This window comes from Convolutriloba macropyga, chromosome 7, assembly GCF_964194025.1.
Source record: "Convolutriloba macropyga chromosome 7, txConMacr16.3, whole genome shotgun sequence".
Classification (NCBI taxonomy): Eukaryota; Metazoa; Xenacoelomorpha; order Acoela; family Convolutidae; genus Convolutriloba; species Convolutriloba macropyga.
In genome coordinates this window covers 41,593,725-41,604,431 of record NC_134474.1, presented here as the reverse complement: position 1 = coordinate 41,604,431, position 10,707 = coordinate 41,593,725, and the positions used below count along the sequence as shown (strand labels likewise).

The 10,707-nt window shown below is 40.1% G+C and overlaps 1 protein-coding gene across 1 annotated transcript; it reads left to right on the top strand.

The window, feature by feature from the left end:
• The first annotated feature begins 7,644 nt into the window (after positions 1-7,644).
• On the top strand, positions 7,645-8,180 carry LOC142342873 (small ribosomal subunit protein eS27-like). Its single transcript, XM_075394510.1, has one exon. The coding sequence runs from the start codon at positions 7,784-7,786 to the stop codon at positions 8,036-8,038; it is 255 nt and encodes an 84-aa protein (XP_075250625.1). The 5' UTR covers positions 7,645-7,783; the 3' UTR covers positions 8,039-8,180.
• The last annotated feature ends 2,527 nt before the right edge of the window (positions 8,181-10,707 follow it).

The window sequence follows — 10,707 nt, the reverse complement described above, 5'->3', positions numbered from 1 at the left end:
GTACAAAAAAGATGATTTTGTTGAAACTGACAACTTGGTTTTTGTGAAAATCGTCAGAAATGTTATCAATTTCATATAAAACTGATTCGGTACATATTGTCGAAGGTGTGATCGAACCAATTGAGAATCTTCGGGTGTTTCTCAAAGTTTAATCGTTTTTTCTGCTCCACGATCTTCTGGTTCTTCTCGATGAAGGTGTATGAGGCGACTGACTGGTCTGATGTAAACTCCAGTTTGTGTTTTCACTTGACCAACACGAACAATGTTGTCATTACCGTCGAATGTGTGTATTATACGAGCAAGCGGCCAACACATTGAAGGAGTGTTGTCTTCTTTGATGATCACAATATCGTCCACTGCTGGTTGTACATTTTCTGTCCTCCATTTGTTCCGCTGCTGCAATGAAGATAAGTATTCGACACTCCATTTCTTCCAGAACTGACGAATCATTTTGTCTATGTTTCTCCAATGTCGTGACAAGGTGTTGTTCTTTGGTGAAGATGGCTCGGGTATAGCTGTGATGGGTCTTCCGATGATGAAATGCCCAGGGGTTAAAGCTAGGGGATCATTGATGTCGGTTGATGGCGCTGTTAGAGGACGAGAATTCAGGATGGCCTCAATTTGTGTCAGGAGAGTTGTGAAAGCACTGGTTGATAACTTAGTCGATCCAACCGTTTTGTAAAGATGGCGCTTCATAGATTTAACAGCTGCTTCCCACAGTCCTCCAAAATGTGGCGTCTTGGGTGGTATTGTGAACCAATCAATGTGATTTTGGCTCGCAAAATTGTTAATGCGATCCTTGAAATCTTCAACTCGAAGAAGTCGCCTGAATTCGAGTTCTCCTCGGGCTCCGATGAATTTTGTCGAATTGTCACTGTAGATTGCTTGGGGAGTACCGCGTCTTCTGGTGAATCTCTTGAGGGTATCGAGGCAATCTTCTTTGGTTAATTTTCCACTGGCTCTAAGTGTATCGCCTTTGTGGTGAAACAAATGAATATAGCTGCGTATGATTTTTGCAGTTTCTGTGAAGAATCTTTGTTATAAAACGGTCCAAAGAAAGTTCTATTCGACTAAAAGTCGAATGAAAAGCACCGAAATTGGTGTCATTTTTCACCATAAATTTTTTATGTGTTTTTTAATAACCTTTAATGACGTTTGAAGCCCTCCCTGATGAATTTAGTCCCCCCTCCCCATTACCCAACCGGACAGGATCTCAGATTAGTAACTCGGCTATTGGAGATGTTTTTGGAATTATTATGGGGAACTTTTTTTCCACGCTATACGGGGAATTTGCGAGACGACCACCAATGCGGATGACGTTGTTGTCTTCGTCGAAGAATGGCGAGAGGCTGAGTAGATGACTATTTTTCTTGATACGCTTGCTGGTTGAATCAACTGGTAGGTTTGAAGTTGAATCTTCTGGTGTTGTTGATCCTTTTATATACCTGAATTCCGGCAGAAAGAGTTGTTGCATGATGCTGTAAAGGGCTATTCTCGCTGAGCGGAGATTTGATGGGGAAAGTTGATGACAAACACCAATTTGTCTTTTTGCTGTGATGTGTTGCTTCTTCTTCTTGACTGTTGATAGAAGGCTTGTTGGCGGCGATGAAAGACTTGCTGATAAATTCGTCTGTAGCTGATAAACAGATTCGTTCTGTGATTCGTTTTTCGCTGATTCATATTGTTTTGGTTGCTTTTCATTTAGATGCTGGTTGTTGATTGACGAGCAGATGCTCTTTATTTGGGTTCAGAATACTGTACAATTTGAGATTATCTGGTGTTGAATGAGAACTGCTGGATGGTGGAACCAAGTCTGTCGGTGTTGACTGGATTTCAGTGGTTGTTTGCTGAAGTCCATTCAAATGTTGCGTAGATTTCTCTTCCTTCAACTTTGCGTGCTCGACAGGGAGAGGGGGCTGCGGGTGCAAATCTTTGGCTTGTTGACTGCGGTGATGAAAGGTTGGCTGTAGAGATTGTTCTTTATGGCTGCTCTGAGGAAGGGGCTGTGGTTGGGAATCGTCCTCATCAAAGTGATTAGATGAATTTCAATAGCAGATATTCTGCAGATGAGGTTCGTCCGGATTGTTGCTGGATAAAATCGAATCTTCGCATGTGTTTTCCTGCTGGTTGGTTTCGAACAATTTCTCCGTGAAGTTTAAAGATTGGTCTCGGGGTTTCATCGTTTGTTGTAGATGCTGATGATCTTTGTCGTCGTGGGAAGACTTTAGTTGAGTATTGCTGTGCTGCTCTTTGTTAGAAACTGATCTTGGGTTTGGTTTTTGGTACGTACATGAATGATTAATTGCAGCTTGCGACTGACTCTGATTGTTGCTTGACCTTCTCCTTATTCTTGTTGTAGTCGTTGAGTGAATAGTTTGCTTATAAGTCGATACATTGAAAACTGTCTGCTGATAAGATCTAATATTCTGTTGTCTTGCTGCTGATGCTGCATTACTAGAGATAGTTGGGCTGATGAGTTTACTTCGGCTAAAGCGTCAGTTGAGTTGTTACAGAGTGGTGTAACATCCAATGAAGGCCAAAACTGCTCGTCTTGACGCAACCAATTGGGTCCTTTCCACCAAAGTTGGTGATTAAGAAGACGCAACCAATTGGGTCCTTTCCACCAAAGTTGGTGATTAAGAAGTTTGTCGGCTGAAATTCCTCGTGATGTGCAATCAGCTGGATTGTCTTCTGTTGGTACAAACTTCCAATTTTCTGAAGGAATGATGCTCTGAATCTTGGCAACTCGGTTAGCAACGAAAGTCTTCCATTTTGTAGGGATATCTTTAATCCAGGCGAGGGTCACTTGTGAATAGGTCCAAGCAAAGACTTTGGGATTGGGAAAACGGCTGTCATTAATGGCTTCTTTCACTGCTTGAGACAATTGTGCTTCAAGAAGTGCTGCTCAGAGTTCTAAACGTGGAACGCAAAGTTTTGATTGGGTCAACGCGTGTTTTGGCTGTTAGCATTTGTGTGTGCACTCGGTTGTCCATTTGCTCTCGCACGTAGACAACTGCGGCATAGGCTGTGGTTGAGGCGGCACAAAACACATGAAGCTCCAAAGATGACGAAAGGTGCTGCAAAAAGTTGCATCAAGTTTGATCTTCAGTTCTTTGAGTTGATGTCGAAATCTTCCGTATGCTTAACGATAGAGTTTCGTCCCAAGTCAACTCGTCCATCCAAAGAGTTTTCAAGAAGGATTTCAACTGAGTTGTTGTTGGTGACAACCATCCGAGTGGGTCAAACAACTTTGTGACTTCCGATAATAGTTTCCTCTTTGTGTTGGGAAAATCTTTGTCCAGGCAAACTGTGAAGGTGAAATGATCTGGAAGAGGGCTCCACTTTATGCGAAAACTGGAAGGCAATCGCTCAACAAGTGACGAAACACTTGATGTCCATTTTCGTATATCAAAACAAGCTGTTTTCAGTGTTGCGATGATTTCGTCCTGCAATTGAGTGGCGTGCTCAACATCTGAGGCTCCTCTTAGCAAATCGTCCACATACATGTCGTTATTGATTGCAAGGCGGAGGTTGCTGTTGGTGCAACTGTCTGTTAAGGCTTTGAGGGGTCTAATTGAGTGGTACGAAGATGATGCTATTCCATAGGTCACTCTTGTCATTCTGTATGTTTTCAGTTCTGTGTCATTTTGATTTTTCCGGAAAACCCTGTGAAAATCCTTGTCTTCTTCGTCAGGTTGAACTTGTCGGTACATCTTGGCAATGTCGGCAGAAAGTGTTACTTGATGAAACCGAAAACTAATCAAAATTCCAAACAGATCCTTATGAAGTTGAGGTCCAACCATGAGACGGTCGTTTAAAGATACTCCGCTGGCTGACTTAGCTGAGGCATCGAATACGACTCTGAGTTTGGTTGTGCTGCTGGCGTCTTTAATGACACAATGATGTGGCAAGTAGAAGCAGTTTATTGCGGGCATATGAATTTCATTTCTGGGAACTTCTTCCATGTGTCCAAGTTGAATGCATTCCTGATTGAACTGACTAACCTGTGTATATATCTGGCTGTTTCTCCAGTCGGAAGATGAGGCTCCGTAGTCTTCTTTTCGCTTGTTGGCACGAGTCACCCAGGGGTTTGGCGTCTTCTTTGAAAGGAAGTTTCACAACAAATCGTTCCTCTTGAGTTGCGCCGGGTGGTACTTTTGAAGTGATCTTCGCATTTCTGTTCTTCTGATGTCCACTGTGTTGCTGTCGGAATCTCTTCAATCTGTAAATTGTCTGGTTCAGAATAAATGAAAAAAGACTGAAGATGAGTACTCTCAATTTTGCTAAGACAGTTGCTCTGATGCTGATGAAGTCTTCAGCCTTCGTTTTCAGAATCAAGTTTACTGATCCTTTGCTGTTGTTGACTTCTTGAACTCTGAGTCCAAAAACTCGTCCGTTGGTTTTCTCTGCTCAATCCAAGGCGATGTACTGCATCTTCCTTGATGAGGTTGCTTTGGAATCCTGAGTCTAGAATGGCTCTGATATCAGTTGTTTTTCCGTTGTTGTCAACTGAAACGATTGCGGTGGGAAAAAATACTTCCTCTTCTGCTTCATTCTGCGACTGTGCTGCGGCTGTCAATTTTTCTTTGCTTTTGTTGACTGTTTTTGGTGCTTGATTGCTTGCTTCTTGTGGTGACGTACTGCTAGTTGTAACCGTTGGCGCTGTTGCAGTTGTTCGAGTTGTTATTGGCTTCCAAATGCAAAAGACTGTTGTGCTTTCGTTTGCATTTCTTACAAGTTGAACCGTTGCATTGTTCACTTGGATATCCAGGGCGCAGGCAATTGAAGCAAAGTTCTTTGGTCTTGATCAACTGAGCTCGGTCCTTTGCTGAAAGTGCTTTGAAACTTTGGCATTGATTAATTTTGAGGTTTTCGTCGCAACATTCACACGTTGTAGTCGCTAATTTGGCTATATGTGAATGGAATCTTCGAAGTTGTGGGCCGCTTGTGGGCTTCTTGTTGATGGCTGATGCTGACTGCTGTGTGGCTGCTTCAAGGGCGCGTGTTCTTTCTTCCACGAAGTTTTTGATATCAAGATAGCGTTTGGGATTTCTTCCTGGTGATGAAATTTCCCAACATTTTCTCGTTTCGGCGGGCAATTTCTCTGCAATGAGGTACACAAAAAAGATATCCTGATCGTCCACGGGGTTCCATGGTTGCTGAGCGCTAATCTGTGTTCTTCCAATGTCTCCAAGAAATTTCGAAGTGCCTTTGGGTTTTCCTTAGTTACCGGTTTCTGAAACTATTGCGTGAACATGGGCTCGTAAAATCAGACGTTTGTTGTCGTATCTGTTCCTCAGGATGTCGCATGCTGTACTGAAGTTTGCGTCTGTGATTTGGAGAGAGGTCAAAAGCTTTGCGACATCTCCTTTCACTGATGTTTTTAGATACTGCAACTTTTGACTCTCTGTTATCTGGCTGTTGCTTGTCACTGCTCCATTGAACTGGTCGAAGAAGGACGTCCATACCTTGTAGTCTCCACAAAGAGTTGGCAATTCCAGCGTGGGCAGTTTCACATTGGTGATGGCCGTTCCAGTTACTAATAGTGGTGTTGAATTTCTGGCTGGGGTTCTTTTGTACATGACAAAGCGGTTGATAAGGTCAACATGTTGTCCTATCTTGTCGTCGTAATCTTCCGATTCTTCGATTTCTTCGTCGAGTCTGTCGGTATCATCGATCAGGTTTTGAACTTCCTGATTCATAACTGACAGGTACAACTGTTTTTTCGTCAACAATGTCGAGATTTGTTCAAGTCGTATGAGCTGCTCTTCGCTGACATTTTGTCCAGGTCTATCTGTAAATGTTTTGGCTTCGTTGTTTAATCTGGTTGCAACGGTGCGGTGGGCTGTTCTTGACTTTTTCAATCTCTCGAGATTTTCTGTCATTGTTGAAGACTTTTATTTGGTGCTTTGTTGTTTGTCTGTGGCTTTGGTGATTAATTGGTTGCTTTTTCTTTGCTGTCTCGCTGCCTTTGCTGTGTTGGTCTTTGCTGTGTCTCTGTCTTTGCTGTGTCTCTGTCTTTGCTGTGTCTCTGTCTTTGCTGTGTCTTTTTCTTTGCTGTGTCGGTCTTTGGTTTGGGTGTCTTTGATTAGGATGGTTGTTGCTAGATGTAAACAAAAGAAAAACCCAAAAAATCCCCACTATCTCTCCCCCGACCAATAAGACAACCGAAAAACACACAAAAACGTTACACTTAGTCTTAGAACCGCAGAGAGGACGATTAATGCTACCTAGTTTGAAGGTTTCGCCCTCCTTGGTTTTCAAAAAAATTGACTCAAAAAAAACTTGGCATATATTTGTTCCCCCACTAGATAACTCTTGTTCCGGGACCCAGGTTAATCAACCTGTCAGTAAATTTAAGTTAATCGACTTAAATGAACTGAGGGGGATGGTTATCTAGTGGTTGTCCGCTTTTTTTTGTGGTTAGCTTATTTTTGATACCCCAACTTAGCCTATCTTAGTCTTATGTACCTCCCCCGATAGAGAATCTAGTGTCTAATGTGAGCTGTTCCTAACCCGCGTGCGTTTGCTCACTCTAATTCTAAGGTATATCCTATGATTTTGTTCGGCGGACCGGAAATGAATACAAGTTCATTTCGATATATTCGATTACTAATGAAGCTCTGCTTCAACGCTTTTTTCGCTTATGTAAAGCTTTTTTGAATCCAAACGGAAACAAACTTGTTGTTGTGAAAGTTACAATTCTTGTGACTTTGTTAGGGCACGTGGTAATTCTTGGTTACAATTTTGTTGAGACCTTGAAAGTTCTTTTGACCTTGAACACGCTCCCACTAGTTCGAGAGCAATTTTTCGGACTTTAGTCTGTTTTGTTTATAATCCTTGATCTTTTAGAGCTGATCAATTCTTTTTCTTTCAAAACTAGCAAATGTAAAAAATATGAAGCAGACTGCTGAAACTTCAATTAACGTTTGAATTGTCAAATTTTAAACCTTTACTGTTTCAAACTCAAGTAACGTTTGAAATCTTTTCCATGTTCAGTTCACTTTTTGAGAGATTTCAGCTGTTTCTTAAAAATCATACGTGTTTCACCGTTCTGTTTCAATTGGCTATTTAAGCTTATGGCAGACAGCTTTGAGTAATCCAGTTCGTGAATTGCGCACAGAGCATGTGATTGTGGTCATTGTGTTGCATTTTGGCTGTTTGTATTAACCAGTCCTAATATGGCCAAGGTTCAAATTTTTTAGGTGTGGCCAGTGACATGGATTGAAAAATGACTGGCATCACATCAAACAATGTTAAATGTCTAGACGGCTTGGCTTCGTTTTATGGTCAGCTTTCAATTTTTTGATGTATTTTCAATACCTTTGATCATGGCGGATAGCTTTGCTTTGATGTGCTTGTGTTTTTGCAATTAATGCCTTTCTCTTATGGGGACGGGAGATAAACGCGTATTTATTTGAAGGAGGAAAACAAGCAACTGTGTGATATTGGAAAAGCTTAAATTGGAAAACCGCCTACGGCTTGGATTATGTCTGATACATTATGTTGATTGATACAAGCTTAGCGATAGAGAATGAGCTACTATTTTTGAATCAGTGACGTACAGGCGATGTGACGTCATTTCTAAAATTAGAAATGTAATCAAAATAGAGACACGGTCTACTATAAAAATAAAGTAAATAACTAGGCAAGGTATATTGTTGACAATAACTGAAACTCCCTCTATTAATTTAAAGAATTTTGAGAACTGGTTAATTTAGTTTTTGTGTTGCAGATCTGATTGAATTTTTAACTGCAAATTAACTGATATTTAATCCACAACATGGCTCCTCTGGCTTACGATTTGCTGGATAAGAAACTTGACGAAGGTCGCCACAAACGAAAGAGAATTGTTCCAAAACCCAACTCATTTTTCATGGATGTAAAATGCCCTGGCTGTTTCAACATCACCACTATCTTCAGTCACGCTCAAACTGTGGTGCTCTGCGCGGGGTGCCAAACAGTCCTGTGTCAGCCGACTGGGGGAAAGGCGCGATTGGTCGAGGGTTCAAGTTTCAGAAAGAAACCCGAGTATTGAGCTGTGGTCTCTCCTCCTCATGATGATGATGATCATTTCGGTGCTCTCGATTGCTTAGTCGTTAGAGTTGATGAGATTAATATGAGCTGAAATGTTGGGTTTGTTTAATGTGAATTTGAATTTAAACACTCGTATCAGCCTATTTTCTCTCACTTTCTATGACAATGTAAGACATACTGTTTGGATGGATCAGAATAATCAAACTTATTTTTGATGGTTTGTAATAATTAGCCTAAAATTTGCATATTTAGCAGAAATCATCTATGAGCCCGGCTTTCATTTAGCAATAATATAGTGAAGTTTTTGTACAGTTTATGCTGAAAATTTTAATTGATAGCCTTTTCTAAATTATTTGGCGTACTTGAATGTCGCGACCGCAGTTATCTTGACGCGATATTTTGGGTGTCTCCAAGTTTTTCTGTGGATTTATTCTCTGGAAATTTGTTCGTAATCAAAATGTGTTTGAATTCTTTGCTTTTCCGCGACAGAAACAAAAGGGTGGTTAACATTTTTCAAACTTCTTTCATTTAAGTTTTTCTAACGAACCTAAGGAAAATTAAGGCATGATTTCTGTTCCTCGGAATGCTTTGATTGTTATTAGTTGCTCTCAAACAAAGTTTGTAGCAATTATATTAGTCCTGTCGGTCTTTTTTATGCGATTTTTCGCTTGACCTTATTTTTCGTCTGACCCATTTGACTTTTCGTCCTCAAAAACAGGTAACGCCCAGTGGGCATTAGGTGCTCTTAGCCTTTCAGTTCTTTTTCAGCTCAAACTCTTTTGGAGACTTATACTTATCGTGTGAAGGGCGGTTCTTAGAGATTGAAGACACCCCCAGTGTTGGCCCGCCCCCCTGTTGCCCCAATCATCCCCGGTGCACCTCCCCCGTGGCTAGCTACTGACGAACAACTGCTCGATAAAAACACGCAAATTTATTCTAACTTTTACAATTTTTTTTCAAGCTTTGTCATTTTTGAGTTTTATCAAATTTTAGTAATTTTTGAGTTTTATCAGGCCTAGGTGTCAAGGAACCTCCTCTACAGTTTGATAGGTAACTGCTTAGTTTCTAGTGGTAGTGGATTGATTTTAACATCTCGAATTTTTGCAATTTTTTTTGACAAAACGTGAATTTCAGTTTTTTTGACATATATTGTTATTACTCAAGTTTTTTCAGCCTCATGGGTCAAAAAACTCTCGTTAGGGTTTGATAAGAAGATACTGGAAAACTTTTTATGGCCATGGATTAGTTTTTAACTATTTAATATTACACATTTTAATGTTTTAAAAAAATTTGCAGTTCTTTTCAAGGTTTTTTGAATTTTGTTTTGGCATTTTGTAGGTTTTCCAGCCTCAAGAGCCACATAACCTCCTCTAAGGTTTGATAATAGGTTACTTCATAACTTATAGATGTAATGGAATGTTTAAGCTTATATCACGAATTTAAGCAGAGTTTTAAAATAATTTGCAATTTTAAGTTTTTTGAATCTTTTTGAAGTTTTCCGGGCAGTCGTGTCCTAGAGACCTCCTCCAACGTCTGATAATAGGCTGTTGCATAGTTTCTCGTGTTAATGGAATGGTTATCAATATTTTATTGAATCCAGCTGAAGCAATTTTTTGATAAATTTTAAATTGGAAAATTGTTGTGTCAAGTTTATTGATCTTTATGAGCCAGTGAAACTATTAAGAGTTTGAAATCCGAATACTGGATAGTCTCATGAGACAGTGAAATGGTTTTGAAGATATAAATGTCTTTGAATATTAGCAAGATTTTGTTCAAGTTTGCGGTTGTTTTCAAAGTTTCTGAGAATTAGTTATCGAATAAAGTGCTGCTGATTTAACAGAATATAACCCAAGCAAAATTCATTTGTGCAAAGTGTACTACTTTTTTATGAAGTTCTTAAGTCTGTGCCAATGTGATTTAGGTGAATTTTCTGGGATTAAATTTGTAGTTTCAGAGTAAAAGCATGCGGGCCTCAGTTTTCTCTGTCTCTTTCTCTCTCCCTCCATCTCTTTCTCTCTCTCTCTCTCTCTCTCTCTCTCTCTCTCTCTCTCTCTCTCTCTGGCTCCTCTTTCTCTCTCTCTCTCTCTCTCTCTCTCTCTCTGCTATGTTTTGTCTCTCTCCCTCTAGAAGATAGTTATGCACCATAAAGTTTTTTGCTAATCGCGGACTTGCGCGAGCCGTATATGCCAGATCTTTATCTTAGCTTTCTGAATTTGGAGGGGCCTCTACAAGGTTGTGTCAAAATTTTCACGGTAATGAAGATCGCAACTCTACTTTCCCGTTGCTCGTTCCTATTTCGGTAACTCAACACTTAAGATTTAGAGTTGAAGTAACTGTTGACTGCGTCATCTTCTTTGAATGCTTTTTTGAAACCTATCTTTTTTGAGACTTATCACATCCTTTCAAACAATTTAATAACAGCTTGCATGGCTCAACACTTTCTCCTCTTTGAAACTGTGGAGTTATGATTAAAGAGCCCTAATTTAGGTACCCATTTTGAATTTAGTTTGCTTAACATTGCGCTCAGTCTTCACGTTTTACAGCAGTCAGTCGTTTCACGTCTGAGTTACTCCGATTTCTTGCTATGATTTTAATATTGTTGGGCTATAAAACGCAAAAGGTGACGAAAAAAGGAAAAAGCAGTGCAGATAAGTTATTAAATCGTAATGT

Coding starts and splice junctions, on each gene's coding strand:
- LOC142342873 (XM_075394510.1), top strand. CDS start 7,784: ATGGCTCCTCTGGCTTACGATTTGCTGGATAAGAAACTTGACGAAGGT.